Source organism: Plasmopara halstedii, assembly GCF_900000015.1.
Source record: "Plasmopara halstedii genome assembly, contig: Scaffold_2061, whole genome shotgun sequence".
In the NCBI taxonomy this organism is placed as follows: domain Eukaryota; phylum Oomycota; class Peronosporomycetes; order Peronosporales; family Peronosporaceae; genus Plasmopara; species Plasmopara halstedii.
In genome coordinates this window covers 947,316-964,455 of record NW_020188969.1, presented here as the reverse complement: position 1 = coordinate 964,455, position 17,140 = coordinate 947,316, and the positions used below count along the sequence as shown (strand labels likewise).

Sequence of the window (17,140 nt, the reverse complement as noted above, 5' to 3'; positions counted from 1 at the left end):
TGCCACACCACAGCTCCCTTGGGAGAGTGACGGGTCACTCTCATGTAGCCCCGTTACAGAATACTTGAGAGCAGTGCTCGAATGTATGCGCTTGAATCAGCTAATCGCCAAGATATACGAGTGTGGCTTTGGCTAAGAAATTGTTCCTTTCTGGGTTGTTTCATTGAACACGAGGGCCTGCGAGCATTTCCAGGATAAAGGTCATTGCCGATTATCCAGTGCTATGTCCCAATAATACTTTAAAACTATTTGGCCTGGCTAGCTACTTGCATAGTACAGCGCAAAAATTTGACATCACGATTTCTCACCAATCTTCTTAGGAAGGATGCGAAATGATGTTTGGGTCTGTGGAAGAGGTGGCCTCCAAATTTGTGAAAGGATGCCGCATATGTACCTCAAATCTGACTCTCCCGAATCTAAATCGGCTATTGTACGCCGTCCGTGACGCTTTATCCTTGTAACACGTTGCGCTTTTTCCGAGCAGACGCCATTAGGCATAAATGTGTAATAAGTGTCGTCAGCGTTGAACGATACTCACTTCTAAGAAGACTTACTTTGTTATGTTGCAATTTAGTATGTCATCGTCAAGTTCAGGTTTTCAGCTGCTCAATTCGAAGTCGTGTGTGATCTACACCGATCATGCGTTGTTGCGCTCAGCGACGACCCGCACGGGAAACGGCAAAATTAAATGATTTTTGTCGAGAAATCCTTTGATATCAGATATGGCTGAATGTGATGACGGATGTACTCTCATGTTGTCCCGACAATGAGCTGTTGCATGTCACGAGAATTACTTTGCCACTTGATGAAGCGATACGTACAATGCGTGTTGTCCTGCTTTAAGCTTTGAAGAGCAAGACGTTTGTAAATTTTCCCGGTCGCTTTATTTAAGTTCGCGATTGCACACCTACACCACTATTCTTATTTAAGGCTTGTGATATTACAGCACTGCATAACATGAAACCGGGTAAGCAGCTGGGCTTCTCGGTAATTTCCTCAAGCGTAAAATACTGTTCAAGGCAGTGATATCGCTTTGGGTGGCCATCTTGAAAGAAAATGACATTGGATCGGTGAGCATTATGTGTTGGAAGTCAACAAATATAAGAGGGTGAGCACAAATGTGTCCAAGCGTGAAACGCGTCAAGGAGGTTGATCCTCGTCGCAAGCAGTGACACTTTTGGCTAGATTCTCGGTTTAAGCAGATTGCTGGTGGTCTATAAGTATGTATTTTAGTTCTGGTTTTCCGAAAGACGCATCCAATAGCACCAATATTGTGGTATTCGTGGGCTGTCTGTGCAAGATGGCGCATATCGCTTTTGTAGGCGATAATGTGACCGGTATCGATACAGTCAAGCTCTTGTTCGACATTTTTTGCCTTTTTAACTTTACATCGAGATTTTGGCAAATATTGTTTAGGTTGTCCGTCACCAGATAAAACATCTCAACACCACCAGACATTTCCGAGCAGATGACCAAACGGAGCTATTTAACCACATGGCGAAGGATCTTTTTGAAAATGTGCGGAGAGGCCACATTGCCAGGTCTAGTTGCCACCAAATCTTTATATTTGTGTTAGATAACGAAGTATATGCGACTACAAGCTTTCATCCATTTTGCATCGATGGCTTGACAAGCCTCGGAGTGTAGATAACACCGCCGCGAAGTGGATCCGGGTGGAGGCATCGTTAATTTGACTTTTTGGTATCGTCCTGGCCACACTTCGTAGCAAAATCAGTGATCCATATAATGAGATTGAGCGTCATGCGCGAGGTGCGCGACGTAATGGCTTAGAACAATCGTTGCCAGGATCAGGGGAAAAACAGACGAATATATTTTTAGCTTAAATTTTGCTAGATACATTCGATTTACCTTAACACGCATTGTCTACAGTCTACAAGACTAAGTTGCTATCGCGCTACATCGAACCGTTCACAGTCGAAGCAAATCTTAAACGCTGTAAATTCTGATGAGAAATCAGGCAAATTCAGTGTTCTATGTGAGAATACGGAAGCCATGACTACGCTCTTACGAGCCATTTGGACTTGAAAAGCTTTCTATCATCTCCTTAACAAGCAGCATCGCGTTCATGAACCGCTGAGGGACCTTAGGCTAAACATTATGATGGCGAAGCACCGATAGCGCGGCCGAGGTTCAGCTTATCTCAGTCTCGGAAACAAACTACTACCCGCGGAGAGAGTTGATGTACCGCAACAACTGAGATATCTAACGAGAGCCGGCCGCGAAACGGTCGTCCTCACCCGGCACTATCGAATGAGTAAGGTGAGGCCCACTTTCAAAAGGATCAGTATGTTCGCGGGTACCTAGGGTTTTACTAGTACCTGGTGGAGTTAAAAAGACATTTACATTTCGCGAGTATAATGCTTCACTTCTGCAAAATTGTTCTTGTCGACGTGACCGCACTGACCTTACGGTGAGTAAGACCCTTGGTCTGTTTCCATTACCGCTATCTCGGGAAGATGGCATATATCACAAACCGCGTGTATTTGAATCGATAGGATAGCGCGTCGTGCTTTGAGCTTTGCAATATCGACTATGGTACGACGCTCGAGTCGGACGCTTGCTTTGCTGAAGCTGGTTTGAAATGCCTTTAGCTGGGTGAGTCCTCTGCAATGTGAAAAGAGCGTTATTTTTATCGCCACTTTCGCCTGCTTCTAGTATGCATATTACATCCCAAATGGAAGACACGGTTTCCTCGATCGCTGCTTTTAAAAGCGCAGACGATTCAACTGGGGAGGCACCGAATACAGTACGGTATAATTACTCAAAACTATTTGTCTATTTCCCAGATATCAGGATTATATATGTGATTTTGGAGCTCCTAAACGAGGGATCCGATGTATATTTGCGAGATCTCAAACGTTTGACCCGGGTGGAACGTAAAGTAATTGCGAAAAGCAGATGATTTCTGTGCCAAGCCCAATGAATTTGGAGGGTGCCTGCATGTTGTGAGTAGAAGGCGTCTGCCTGAAATTAAAAAATGCTAATCCTCCTTCATGCACCAATACTGGCGTTTCCAGACCCCGATCGTCCTTTTAGTGTCGTCTGTGACGCTTCAGACTTTGCCATCGGCTCTGCACTGCTGCAAGCAGACGCTGAGGGGCGAGATAGCGTGATCGCGCTCGAATTTCGCCAGCGTAGGACAGCGGAGAAAAACTACCCAGTCCACGACAAGGAATAACTTGCGATGAGGTATGCACTTTGGTGCGCCTTCTCGGCTCAAAGCCATTTGTGATCTGCACAGATCATACGTCACGAATCAGTCGCCTCACCTCTCGCAGTGAATGGCCAGGTGGTTCTCCTTCTTCGCAGAATATAGTTTCAGGTGAAATATAGACCAGGAAAGCAGAGTGCTTATGATACAGCATTGTCTCGCGTACCAGATTATGAGCTTGTTCATGTCACGAAATGATGTCGTCCGTGACGGATTTGATCCGCGCCACGTACGCGGGTGATGATAAAGGCGTGGCGCTGCTACGGGCTCTCGGAATCAAGGAGATTGAAGACTTAAACAAGAAGTTGTCGGGGTGGCTGCGTGTACGGTTGCACCGATATTCAGTGAAAAATGTATTGCTGTGTTTTAGCACCAACTCGACGATTACGCCACGAGTTGTGGTCTCTCACAATGAGATTTTGAAACACTGTAATCTCAATGAGGCCCACAACACCCCACCCAGTGGTCATCTTGGTCGTGAAAAGACCCACAGCCCTATGAGTTGCCACTACAGGTGATCTAATCTTTACAAATGGACGAGCACATATGTGCGCACGTGTGAGACGTGTCAAATGGTGGAACCTCTCTCCGAATGCGGCGACGTCGCTGGCCAACTTACCGATACTCTCCGGGTGTTGGCAATCCATGAGTATGGACTTTGTATTTGGCCTACCGAAGGACTCGGCGGACAACACGGGTGTAAGGGACTTTGTGGACCGTTTGAGCAAGATGGCTCATCCTGTGGTAGTGCCGGACACCATCGACGGATTGGGTACAGCGACGCTGCACGTCGATCGTGTCATTTGACAACATGGAGTCCCGGAGTCAATTGTCTCTGATAGAGACCCGCGCATCACTAGAAAGTTTTGGTCCACAATCTTCAGGGTGCTAGGCACCAAGTTGACTATGTCAACAGCGGACCATCCGCAGACCGATGGTCAGACTAAGCGCCTAAATCGCCTCGTTGAAGACAATCTTTGCAGCGTCTGCGCTGAGATTCAGAAGCGTTGGATTGTCATGCTGTCACTCGTAAACAATGCAGTGCATTTGCCTACCGGGAACACGCAATTCTACGTAAACGGGCTTGCTAATCCTTGCGTCCCGCTGACGCTAGCATCCCATGGTTCAAAACTTGGTGGGAAAGAATTTTAGAGAGGCTAGCTAATGTCAGCCCTCTCATTATTCGTAAAGAAATGGATGACTTCCTACTAGACTGAGCGTCTTACGACACGTGCGCAATACGATGAAAACCAAGACATGCAAAAAAAATATGCAGACGGAAGAGGTAGAGATAATGTTAAAAACTTTGAGGTTGGAGACCTTTTATTTAAAATGCTTTAACTTTTCTTACCCATGTAATTTTATGCTGTCTTTAAGATGAAGCTCCGTCCACGGTTTATTGGACCTTTCAAGATTGTGGCCGAGCGGTGCCTTGCGTATACGCTAAAACTTTCGAAACGGATGCGCACTCACCCGGTCTAATATGTGGTCTTGCTCAATTCGTACCGATATCCGACGCCAACCCTTTCGCGTTCACTTGGACCGAAGCGGCACCCACAGGAGCACAACCAAACAGAAGCTGACCAGAAACTGCTTTGAGCACGGACTGCACTGATCTCCACTCCAATAGCGCCATTCGCATGAAGCGACGCATTCGTCTGGTCAACGGCTAAGAGTCGCTCCGACTGAGCGCAATACGCCTCAACGTGAGGCAGTCGATGCACAAAGTGCTCCAAGCTCTCGAGGTTTTCCGCAACACGTTATTGTAGGTACTATTTCTATTCATGCTGCAACAATGGCGACACGACGTCGACCCACAAGGCGTTCTACGTGATAGTGGACGCCACCGTTCTCGTCGACAAGAGTTGGCGGCGGGCGATCACGACCTGGCCGATCACTGTCCGGTGACTCGCGATGCTTTCGAGCCCTTAAAGACATGGTCAAATCCAATATCTTGTGAAGTGGCGGGGATATCCGAACTCCGATAACCTGTGGAAGTTTGATGTGCCACTTAGGCAAGACTGCGCAGATATCGTGGACGCTTACGATTAGAGGGATCATGACTTTATGCGCCGTTGTATTTCGTCTCGCACCCCACGCTTCTCGGCAATAGCCAGAGAAGCTGAATGGCCATGCGCCGACCTCAAGCTATGGATCTGAACAACTGTGGTCGCTGTCTCACCCGTGTGAGAGACCACAGAACTCACGAGCGCGTGATGAATCAACCCATGCTTTACAGGGTGACAATTCGAAGGAAGTCGGCGACGCGCCTTGAGTTTTGCAAACTCAAGCTGAAGGTAGCGTTCCACACGCACGTTTACCTCCTTGTGGCTCGACTGCAAATTGTACAGTAAGGAAAATTTCCGGTGCCACTTCACCCATCACTCAAAGAATTCAACGTTCTCTGCAGCGGTTTCGCCAAGGACGAGCACCATCGGAATTGTCCGCATCGTGGGTACAGGAGCGCTTCCTCGTTGAGCACGAAGGCGAGTGCGGTACGTATCCACAGGGAATTCTTGAGAGAACGAGAAACGAGATCGAGCCGCTTTTCGTTAGTCAAGCTCAGCTTGGGTAGTGGCCGGGGGGCCAATCACGTAGACGACCAACGATCGAGTGATCGTGTCCTTCGCTTCTGTAGCGGTATCTGCCGAGCGGTAGCTGAATCGCTCACGACGGTCAAGGACCGACCGTGAACGCGCGTATGGGATCCGCCTTTTGGACAGCATCCAGCCGCTGCTCCTGTGCATCATCTAGGTAATTGTTAATGACACCACCTCCTCCGGAAGTCGAGAGTTCTGAAATTGGACACGGCATCCGCACGGTTCGAGCAGGGCTCACGTCGCGCCGCTGGCGCGACTCGCCCTATTCTTCTTCCCATTCTGCGAATGGGGTATCCGACTCGTCGTCGACTTCCTCCAAATCCTCGACGTGTTATCCCATCGCCCGTGGCGGGCGCGGTGTGCGGTCGGGAGTAGACATCGTGTCTGTGTTCTTGGTCGTGCGCCCTGTCGCTGGCAATGCGATGCGCAGTACTCGGTTACCAAGAGCTTGGTTGTGCTTCCCTTGAAGCCGCGGACGTGCTGTCCATAGTTGTACCGTGCAGGAGACGAAGAAGGGCTTTCTCGGAACCAGCGAGTACGTGTCCTCGATTCAGAGCTCATTGAATAGAGAACTCGTGAAGAAAGTCCTGGTGTTGTGGTGGTGTCATAGACATGCGAGCCTCATTCGAGGCGACAGTTAAAAGTGAACTGCAGGTGCTCACAATCTTGGTGGGGGAGAGTGTAACGGGGTTTCACGTGCCCTGATATGTACGGTGTGTGTCACACAAGATGGTGTGACCACACAATTGTGTGGCTACATTTAAGCAAGCAGCCAGTACATGGCTGGACTGCCAATATTCATACGTTTTTATGTATCGATAGGAAAAGCTATCGATTTAGATATCGGCGGCTTTGCCGCTGATAAAGCCAAGAATTACAGTTCAAAAACGGAATAGTTAATTAGCTTTGGATAAAGGTTGTAATAGCTCTTGGAGTAAGTGCCAACCGACCATAACCGAGCTTCCTCTAAGCGAAAGAGCTACGGCAGCCCCGCTGCACAACCTCTCATACTTTTTCGACTAAACAGAAGGGGAACGCATGGCACATATACAATTAACCTACACATGTAACAGATACGCGAATCCGGATAGATATCGGTTTTTCTTCTAAACATAACTGAGATTTATCACCTTTGGCGCTTTAGTCGAGATTTCTTAAAACGTTCCTAACATGCCCGTGGCACAGGAGTCATACTCTGTACATAATGCAAAACCCATCGCTTTCGCCAAAAGAGGTGGGGTGAACACGAAAGATCTTGGTGCGAGCTTCACCAATTCTCAGACACTCCATAATTTTTAACCCAACTTGAGAAGCTGGTTTGCCGCCGTAGCTGCGATAAGTGTTCGCAATTCCTGAATATAGTCTACTATTTTTTGTCTCCCTTGACGAACGAAGAAGAACTTGATGTGCAACCGATAAGCCTGATTAGGCGGCGCGAACACCCTCGACATATGCCGCTTCGAATATTCCTATATCAACATGCTGTTTCACAAAGAAACTGCATTAAATACATATTTTCACGCGCGACCTGCTCGGAGACTGCCAGCGCAAAAATCTGTTGCTTTGCCATACAGACCACATGAACATTTCAGTCTCGTCCAGATATCGACTGTTCCGTTCCTGCCTTTCAAGAACCGGATGCTCAACATTAGCGGCTGCATGGCGAGAGTAAATTGTGCTCTTTTAACGCTTCGTTAAGGCATTGTAGAGGCGCCTTAACAGGTCATTCTCATACTGAGGGAGCGTCTCCAGACAAGCGATTGCCACTTCTGGTCCTCAAGCCCCAAGCTCTTCGGGAATCGATAGATATGAGTTTATTAAACGTGTCTAGTTGGCCCAAGCACAGAAAATCAAACTATACATGTTCCCTGTGCCAGGTGGTGCAGTCTTTGAAGGGATTAAGAAGTATTATCAGGTACCACGGGGTTGTCCTTCACCGCAGTAAAGAAAATTCAGGTTTCAGAATTTGTGCTTCAATGCACACAAGTTGAGTCCGTACGCTCCATCCAAGAGCGGAGCTGATGTAACGTGGTTACACGTACCCTTATATGAAAGGGCTGGCCACACAAGATTCTGCGACCGTACAACGGTGTTGATTACACAAGTTGGTGTAATCACACAATGTGGCTACACCGTAACAAGAAGCCACAACGTAGCAGGGCTGTCAGTAGTAATGCATTCTAATCAGGTTTTGTTGTTTTATAAGATAAACATAAGGTTATAAATACAGGCGGCTCTGCCTCAAATAAAACAATTGAATACAGTTTAAAATTTGAACGGATGAGCCTCTTTGCCTTGGTCAGGGTTTTTAAGTATAGCGGATTGCGATCCGCTTCACTCGTACTGGTTCTTGTATAGAGCGTAAGGTCGGTGACCTTAGCTTAGCTCCCTCTAAGCAAAGAGCTACGGCAGCCCGCTACAGCTGAGAGTTTCTCATGTAACTTTGTACTTCTTTGATTTCATTCAATTTCAGACATGACGTACAGAATAATTGAATCTGAATAACTTATTCTATTTTATTTTGTTCGATAACAAAAGTATACGTACTACATAGATGAGGCTAAGACAAATGTAATCCAGCAAATCCAAGCGAAAGTTCGTGAAACAGACTTCAGCCCAGCGCCGAGCTGCTCGATAGACCACGCATTTTGCTTTGATATGAACTTTCTTCGCAATGGCTCCCTTCTAATATCGATTATGCAATATTCTCGCCAAGGTAGTTCTACGTTAAAAGAATAGATGGCCATTCTTCGAATACACTGCACTGTGACTGACCAATCGCTGCGCTCGCTGTTCTCAAATCGCAATCGTACCTGCACGGAACAAGTCTAAAGACGGACTATTTACAATCACCGCAATGAATATCGTGTTTGTATGCACGAGCAACACATGTCGCTCCCCAGTCTCGCAGCATTTTGCTATCGAGTACTTCCGTCGCAAGCTGAATATGACGGTCGAGCAACTGGAAGAGAAAGGAATTATTATTCGGTCTGCAGCGTAGGTTATATTGAGGTTTTAGTAAAGTGATTCTTGGTGATGGCAGTGTTATCTTGTGATGATTGAACAGATTAACGAATGTGTTCGATCCGGAGGGCTCTTCAGCGTCTAAGTACTCCGTGGACGTGATGAAAAAATATCAGCTTGACTTGTCGAATCATCGCTCCCAGCTTTTAACGGAGAAAATGTGCTTGGAGGCTGATTATGTAGTGTGCGTTGCCACTGGCATGACGTACAAGGTCATGGAAAAATTTCCAAGGATTAAAGAACGAGATGGTGTGCTATGTACCTTCTCGCGAGACTTACCTGACCCATGGCACATGTCGTACGACACTTATATGGAAAACATAGCACAAAACGAGGAATTGACGCGGGAATTTCTTGACAGACACGTTACGTGGTGACAACAAACGTCAAGCCCATTCTTTTCATTGAGCGCATAGTTCATACTAATACATGTATGCTTCTTACGACAGCCCAAACCAAACTTTTACTGCGATATTGCGCTTTATTATGTTATTCTACAACCGTCTTAAACGCCACAAGAACAGTGTGACAAACATTAAATTGGAGTTGGACTTAATTGTACATGAGAAAGCGTTTATGTGCTCCAAGGGCTCACCTTTCTTTTTCATACCGGAGAGTACATACCGTGGAGGTAGGTCCTCGTGGCGTTCAGAATGTCATACATCTTTGTTCCAAAATTTGTAATAACCGGTGTCTCGAACTCACTTGAGAAAAACTAGAAGTATAACAAGGAAGGCTTATATTACTAGACTTGTCTCCACATATGGTCATGTATGTACCAAATTTCTAGTTTTGGACTTAACAAATAATGTTGGATAGTCTAAGGAAATTTTTTCAAGAGGAGTAAATGGAAAAGATTCTGATCTCTCGCAAAAAACAATTTACAAATTTCTGTTGCCCATTTTGGACGCTTAAAGATTTGATATTGCCGAAGTCGCGTGGCTAGATAATGACTTTTTTGTCGAAGTAAATTATCGTTTGTTCTTTCTCGAGGGCCATCGCCCGATGCGGAAAACTTTTGAAATTAAAAATTCTTCGCGATTGGATCGGTCTTTATTTCTGTGCATTTCTCCGACTATTATCATAATTACGACATTGACTTTGTAAAAAAATAAGACAAGCTAGCTCGGACAGTCAGAATTTGTACTCATACTGTCAAGACGTGGCAAGATGCCATCGACTTGAAGCTATACGCGGTTATGCTGTAGCATCCGTGGCAGGGAAAGCGGAATGATGCACGCGCATACTTCGCCAATTAGAGGTTGAACTAGTCTGCTAACTTTCGTCAAATTATGAGCTTACCATATGTAACATCCTCAATAACTGTACGATGGATAGACGTCAAATTCAATACCTTTGTGTGGCCGCGAATAAAAGGAATTAGCGGATAACCTCCTTCAACTTTGCAACGCCTCTAGCCGGTCACAAAGACGCTGATCCGATGCAGCGCGCTAAGACTAAATTACATACATCCTGCACTCAAGATTTCGGGACTGCCACTATGAAGTGATCAACAACACCTTTTTTTCGCGAATATTTTTTTTTTGAGTTAGCAAAATCTATCGTTAGTATTAAGAGATAAATTGCGTAAATGCCACTTAGAGCAAAGAGACTGTCTTCGGATTTCTTTCTCTCGTGCGCTTATTTAGCATGCTCTCCGGTACATAGTCATATATGCGATTTAAAAAGGCTAAAATTGGGGCTGGAAGGGCGAGACTGTTCAATATGACTTTTGCAGTACGTGATGCTGGCGAGAAAGCATACTCACACGCTGAAAGAAGAGTAGTGATCGATTAATAATAGTGGGTTGTTCTTTCACGAGCGTCTATTTTGCAATCGACTACACTCTTGAATTACCTTTCATACCGGGGCGGCAAATGTATGCGAAAGTGTCTTAACAGGATCAAAAAGCTAAAAACTCGCGTTCTTGGGCTTTGTGGCGATATATGCCCCTGCATTTTAGTGCAATTACATGAATTCTCCAGAGAGAAAACGATTCTTTTTACCTCACCATACCTCCGCAATATTGTGAAAACGATGCAGTGTATGAATCCTCGGATTGACTGAGAAGTTTAAAAAGAAATCAGCTATTTGTCAAGATTCTCGCACATTATGCAAAGAGTTAGCTGTAAGATAGGAACGCGGTGCATAACATGAACACTCTTTTTTTACCCTTTGAGCTATCCTTAGCTCACTGCAATGATAACATGTTTGTATAATTGACTGCGAAATTCTAATCTTGCAGCAAATGCAATACCAATACACTGCGTGCTTCGCTCTTTAGCTTTCAGTCAGAGGCTGAGGGGAATTAGTAGAGGGTGCATCGAAAGCAATTTTTATGAGCTCAGCTGCGTATATGGGACCATATGGGCGTGACTGCTTCGCTTTGCTCTCTGTAGCGTATTTCTGACGGCGGTGTACTGTATCTGGTATCAGTAATTGAAAGCACTCAAAAAAGGCCATAAATGTTCGTCGATCATAAAAGTATCGCGTTGTTTACGAAACCACGATAAAATTAAATTTGATTGAAGCTCATCCGTCATCAGTTTTGGTTGCTGCCAACCATGTCCATTGCGACAGTACGCCTGCGCACTCACACTCTGACCGAACGTCTGCTGTTGTGATCCACGCATGACAGTCAATGTGTAAATTACTTAAAAGAGACATGTTCGACATCAAGTTTGTACAACTGAATCAAACAATGTTGTAGTTTGACGTCTTACTGTGAAATCCGGATTGCAAAGCTCAATCTTATCTATCTTGAGAAAGGTACCTGTCGGTTCATAATTGTCGTTGCCAGTGACGTGCACGTCTTCGTTCCAGCGATCTTAGACCAGATTTTCACCCCGCTCTCTGGGACTACTTATATTACAGACGTGATGACGAAATTGTCAATATTATAGTTTTTCACATTGTTACTCCTTTTAGCTACTTATTTCGGAGCATTAGGAAGTTTCTAGAACTTTGTTACATTTTCTGTGTTCGAAGTGTGTATACCACCATCAATAATTTCTGTATAGAAAGGCGACGAAAGCATTCGAACAATGTCCATCACAGGATTATATTCTAAGAAATAAGCTAAATATTTTGTATGGGTCAATAATTCACCTACTTCTTGGTCATTCGACGACGACCAATTCTTACAATGCCATTTTTTGTTGGCTGTAGAAGGGGCTTGAAGACGAGCTTAAGGCTATCCAAAGTCGTTTGTCTCTCTCTGCAGACAATATGCTGCAAAGATACAATTGGTGCATATTGATGTCCACACGTCTTGCTGTCGTGGTGTTGAAGCATTAGTCCATTCCTAAGGTTTTAGAGCACCGTACGTAAACGATTCGTTTTGCTTTCCAATGTGTCCTGAAAATTTAATGTATTTTGTACAGGTCACTAAGCAATGAAATCAGCGAGAACGGACACGATCACGTCGCAACAGACTCCAATCGAGTTGTACAGCAATGACTCGTGTTCGTGGATGATCTCAGACTCGCCCCACGATGCATCTCCGTTCCCGATGGTTTGCGACGACCAAAAACTGCGATTTGTATTCGATGACTTCGTCGAAGGTGGTGCCCTGCGGAGTGGAAGTGCACCTAAACTCTTCTCACGACACTACTTTGGGCTCGTAGCACAATATGCAGCCATCGGATTTATTGATGGTGTACTACCCAATGTCATGTATCCTTTCCTGCAAAATTATCTTAACTTGCCTGGTGCGCAGACTACCACAGCATTCTTGCTTGTACAGATGCCATGGAGTTTTAAAGTATTTTACGGGGTCGTTTCCGACTGCTTTCCAATATGGGGCTACCGTCGACGACCATACATCCTAAGTGGATGGATTTTTGCACTCAGTATGCTTCTTATAATGTCATTTACACCCAAATGCAAGCCATATTTTACGAATCCAGACTATCGAGACGTCAAGCCCGAAGACTATACGCCCGAAATTATCGCAACGATCAACTATGAAGCAACGGACACTGGAACCGCACACATAATCCCAATGATGGGATGTGCTTTCGGGTATTTGCTCTCGGATGTGTCTGCTGATGGAATGGTGGTGGAGTTGGCTCAGCGTGAACCTTATGATGAGAGAGGCAACAGTCAGACGGTGATCTACACAACGCGAACAATATTTAACATGCTGGCGTACATTCTTGTGGCCTTCTGCTTTAATGGTGAAGAATACGGCGGCGACTTTAGCTTTTCATTGTCGTTTCCGATGCTGATGTTCATCGTAACGATCATAATTATGCCCATCGTGCCCATCACGTGGTTTTTCTTACATGAGGAAAAGAATGCCATTGCTCTGGATTTTAGTCATTACATGTACACATTTTGGGACGTTATTCAAACGCGTGCTGTGTATCAGTACCTTGCATATCAGTTTTTTTCGGGTACGCTTTCGTCATTTACATTTATGTCGAAAAGTCCTGTAATGCGAAATTGGGTGGAAGTTTTGCCGATTCAGGAAAAAGTGGGTGGACTTTTGTCCACTGGCATGTACGCCACATCCATTTACTTTGCTGGTAACTATGGACGCAGTTGGGATTGGCGACGTACAGCCGTAGTGACCTCATTTGGCTACGTCGTTTTGGATGTGTTTGTCAAGTTGTTGACAATCTGGGATAACGTTCGATCACCCTATCTTTGGCTTGGAATTACCGTTCTTGAACAGATTCCGCTCGGTGTGAAGTTTATCGTGGGCTCTTTTATTATTGTCGAGCTTGCTACTGAAGGACATGAAGGTGCACTGTACGGCTTATTCACGACGGTCCACAATCTCACGACCCCTTTCTCAGCCACCATAGCTCGAAATGTCGATAGTATGTTCAATTTGACTACAGAACGAATTCAAAATGACACTTACGGTGTACGAAGAGACATGACCATTTCCGTGGTCATTATGTGGACGGCTAATTTGTGCTCGCTCTTCTTTTTAGTAATGCTTCCACAACAGAAAGAGCAAACGCGCGCTATGAAGCAAATGGGTGGATCTAGTTACGTTATGGGTGCTATCACAGTCTCGTACCTCATCTTTGCACTACTATGGACAACAACAACAAGTATTCTTAGCATCTTCCCAAGCACATCGTGTCTTGCCATTACAGGAGGTTTTGGATGTCATAGCAGTCATGTAAAACCATAACAGAAGAGTAGGTAAAATTTGGGTTTGACGCTTTTTCAATTAGCCTAATAAGTATTATTCGTGTCAACTCGTTAAACAGATATTATCAGATGACTGTGCCCCAGACTGTAGTAATTCTTTCATGTAAATAGCGACCAGTCTTTGACCGCAAACGAGTGCAGCGCCTGCTTAAATATGGCCACAGACACCTCGGAATTGTCCTCGAATTGAAAAGCATTGCGGCTACTACTGGCAGGATTAATGCGCATGGGTGCTGAAACTGAAAGCACAACGTCAGTGGTTACACTAGGCAGCCGGATGTTGCCCAGGTAGACGCGCACAACGTTTTTGGCATGATCGCCTTCTTTAAACTTGGCCACGCACTGGTCGCCAACTATAATTCTCATAATATGGGGGACGTCGACACCTGTAAGTTTAGTGTCAGTCTTTTCTTCAAGAAGTACCGCCACTTCATCGGGACCACATCCATTAGATTGTGCAATCTCATTGAAAAAGTAGCGCGCGCTCTGATTATCGTCTACGCTCTCTTCGAACTGCAGGAGCTCTACAATGACACATTGATCGGTAGTCGCATTTGCAAATACTTCTTGGTTATCGGGCACTTGCCGAAACGAACTCACGTCTACGAAATCTTCAGGGATCTCACAGCTAAGCGCACCGCCAAACAACAGACGAAGCATTTTGGTAATACAAGGTTAGCCTATTCATTCTTAAGTATGTATACCCATTGTTTACCACAAGATCAGTATCCGTTTTTCTAATTACTTTAAAAGGTTCTAAAACGCCAAAATCAATGGTGAATTCTCAAAAATTCATCAAATATCTCAACACCTGGTACAAATTATCGCTGACTCTTGACCAACAGATGGAAAAGTTTTTCGGAAAAAGATGGAAAATGATAGTTACGTGTGACAAGTCCATTGTACTTGCGAGATAAAACAGATGCTCTCCTCCATACATTCTCCGTGTGCTTCGCTCATATATTTATAATTACCAAAGAAAGCCTCTGGGGGAGGAAAATTGCTTGAATAAAACATGGAATCTAGTGGGAGACGTAAATGAACGCATTAAAATAGGCATTCTTCGTGCATTGTATTACTCTCGCATGGTATACAAAAGTCTATACGGCAATGGAGCTTTTTTTGTCTCTGATCTAGGTGTTGCGAGAGGAAGCGGGGCTGTCGTAGCTCTTTTGTAACGGGGTTACACGTACCCTGGTAAAAGAGGTGTGAGTCACACGAGATGGGCATGGTGTTACTGCACCCAGACAAGAATACGGCATGTGACTAGTAATTAGCCCTGGGTTAAGGCAATAATTACTCTTGGAGTAAGCAGATTGCGATCTACTAACTCGTACTTGTTCTCAGTCTAAGACAGGTTGATGACCTAAATTACGCTTCCTCTAAGCGCAACGCTACGGCAGCCCCGCTGCATCTTTGATTAGAGAAAGCTTACTAAGGTCATCGACCTAACATTCTATACTGGAACCAGTATGAGTGTAGCCGATCGCAATCCGCTGCCTCGAAGAGTACCCAGAACCCAAAACCAAAACAAATACACTCTTCCGTTCAAAATTGAGACTGTATTTATTTGTTTATTTTCGGCAAAGCCGCCTATATCTAAATCTTTAGCTTTATCTGATTAAATAGTAAAACCTAATTGATATGCATAACTACTGGCAGTCCCGCCACGTAATGGCTTCTTGTTGCGGTGTAGCCACACCATTGTGTGATTACACCGACTTGTGTAATCCGCTCCTTTGGACGGTCACACCATCTTGTGTGACCCACCCTTTTATACCAGGGTACATGTAACCCCGTTACACTCTCCCACATCAAAACTGTGACTACCCAGTATTCATATCGAACTGTCGCCTCGTATGGGACTCGCGTGTTTAAGAAACAGTTACGTCCCCATATCCTTTTTCACGTATCTCTATTCAACGTGTCCTTCGTCTATGAAACGAAAAACACCCACCTCGCTGGTCCCGAGAGCGCCCGCGGGCAGAGCCCTTCATCGACTCCTGCACGTGATGCAACTCCGGACAGTACGTCCGCAGCTTCACGGAAAGCACATCCCGATCCCTCGGCAACTGGGCGCCGGACACCGCGACCGGCAAGGGCGGCAGATTGGAGGAAGTCGACTACGAGTCGGATACTTCTTTCCCAGCATGGGGAAACGAGGAGGATGAGGTGCGACATCGGAGCGATGTGAGCCCTGCTCGAACCTTGCGGACACCGTGTCCGTTGGGAGGTGTTATTATTACCAGTCGCCTTGACGATGCACAGAAGCAGCAGTTGGATGCTGCTCGCAGGGCAGCTCTCGTGCACTCGCGTCCTAGACCCACGTGCGGAATACGGCTTCCGCTCCGCTAATCTCGCTACTGAAGCGAAAGACACGATCAGGCGTCTACGTAGTCGGGCCCCCGGTCACTACACAAGCCGAGCTTGACCAACGAAAAGCTCTCCGAGCTTGCTTATTGGTACCTCAGAATATTCCAATGGATAGGTACCGCGCTCGACTTCGCGCTTTAAGAGGAGGCGCTCCTGTACCCGCGATGCGGACGATTCCTGCGGTGCTCGCCCCTGGCGAAACCGCTGCTGATGATGAAGAGAGGTTTGAGCAATGGGTGCAGCGACACCGGAAGTTTTCCTCGCTGTCTAACTTTCAGCTGAGATACAAGAAGTGGACGTGCGCGTAAAACGCCATCTCCGTTCGAGTTTGCCGAAATCAAGGAACAACGCCGACTTTCTTCATATTGTCGCCCCGCGATGTGTGGATCACGCGAGGTCTGTGGTCTCTCACACTGATAAGACTACGACCATCAGCTCAGGACAATAGCATGAGCTCAGCTCATGGCCCTACGGCTTTCCGGGCTCTTGCCGAGAAGCGCGGGGCGTACAACGGCGCGTAACGTCATGATCTCCATGATCATAACCGTCCCCGATATCTGCGCAGTCTTGACGAAGTGGCACCTCAAAATTCTACGAGCTCTCGGGTTACGGGGATTCTCGCCACTTCTCAAAATTTTGGGCTTGATCCTGTCGACGACGTTGACCACAAGGCGTTCAACGTGATAGTGGACGCTACAGTTTTGATCAGAAGAGTCGGATCCGGACGAAGACGACTTCGTCG

At 45.9% G+C, this 17,140-nt stretch overlaps 5 protein-coding genes across 5 annotated transcripts; 2 read left to right on the top strand and 3 right to left on the bottom strand.

Moving 5' to 3' along the window:
- Positions 1-8,260: 8,260 nt before the first annotated feature.
- Positions 8,261-8,688, bottom strand: PHALS_14891 (uncharacterized protein). The gene has a single exon (XM_024717160.2). The coding sequence runs from the start codon at positions 8,577-8,579 to the stop codon at positions 8,379-8,381; it is 201 nt and encodes a 66-aa protein (XP_024582686.1). The 5' UTR covers positions 8,580-8,688; the 3' UTR covers positions 8,261-8,378.
- A 1-nt stretch (position 8,689) lies between these two features.
- PHALS_02722 (Phosphotyrosine protein phosphatase I superfamily) lies at positions 8,690-9,365 on the top strand (the record flags this gene model as incomplete). Its single annotated transcript, XM_024717159.1, has 3 exons — positions 8,690-8,829; positions 8,900-9,221; positions 9,306-9,365. The coding sequence occupies 3 exons, from the start codon at positions 8,690-8,692 to the stop codon at positions 9,363-9,365; spliced, it is 522 nt and encodes a 173-aa protein (XP_024582685.1).
- Positions 9,366-9,373: 8 nt separating this feature from the next.
- On the bottom strand, positions 9,374-11,757 carry PHALS_14894 (uncharacterized protein). Its single transcript, XM_036407117.1, has one exon. The coding sequence runs from the start codon at positions 11,487-11,489 to the stop codon at positions 11,289-11,291; it is 201 nt and encodes a 66-aa protein (XP_036263374.1). The 5' UTR covers positions 11,490-11,757; the 3' UTR covers positions 9,374-11,288.
- A 493-nt stretch (positions 11,758-12,250) lies between these two features.
- Positions 12,251-14,005, top strand: PHALS_02721 (hypothetical protein F442_13907; the record flags this gene model as incomplete). The annotated part of the gene is made up of 1 exon (XM_024717156.1): positions 12,251-14,005. One exon carries the CDS (start codon positions 12,251-12,253, stop codon positions 14,003-14,005), a length of 1,755 nt encoding a protein of 584 aa, XP_024582683.1.
- Positions 14,006-14,124: 119 nt separating this feature from the next.
- PHALS_02720 (RAN guanine nucleotide release factor) lies at positions 14,125-14,685 on the bottom strand (the record flags this gene model as incomplete). The annotated part of the gene is made up of 1 exon (XM_024717155.1): positions 14,125-14,685. The coding sequence occupies one exon, from the start codon at positions 14,683-14,685 to the stop codon at positions 14,125-14,127; it is 561 nt and encodes a 186-aa protein (XP_024582682.1).
- Between the last annotated feature and the right edge of the window lie 2,455 nt (positions 14,686-17,140).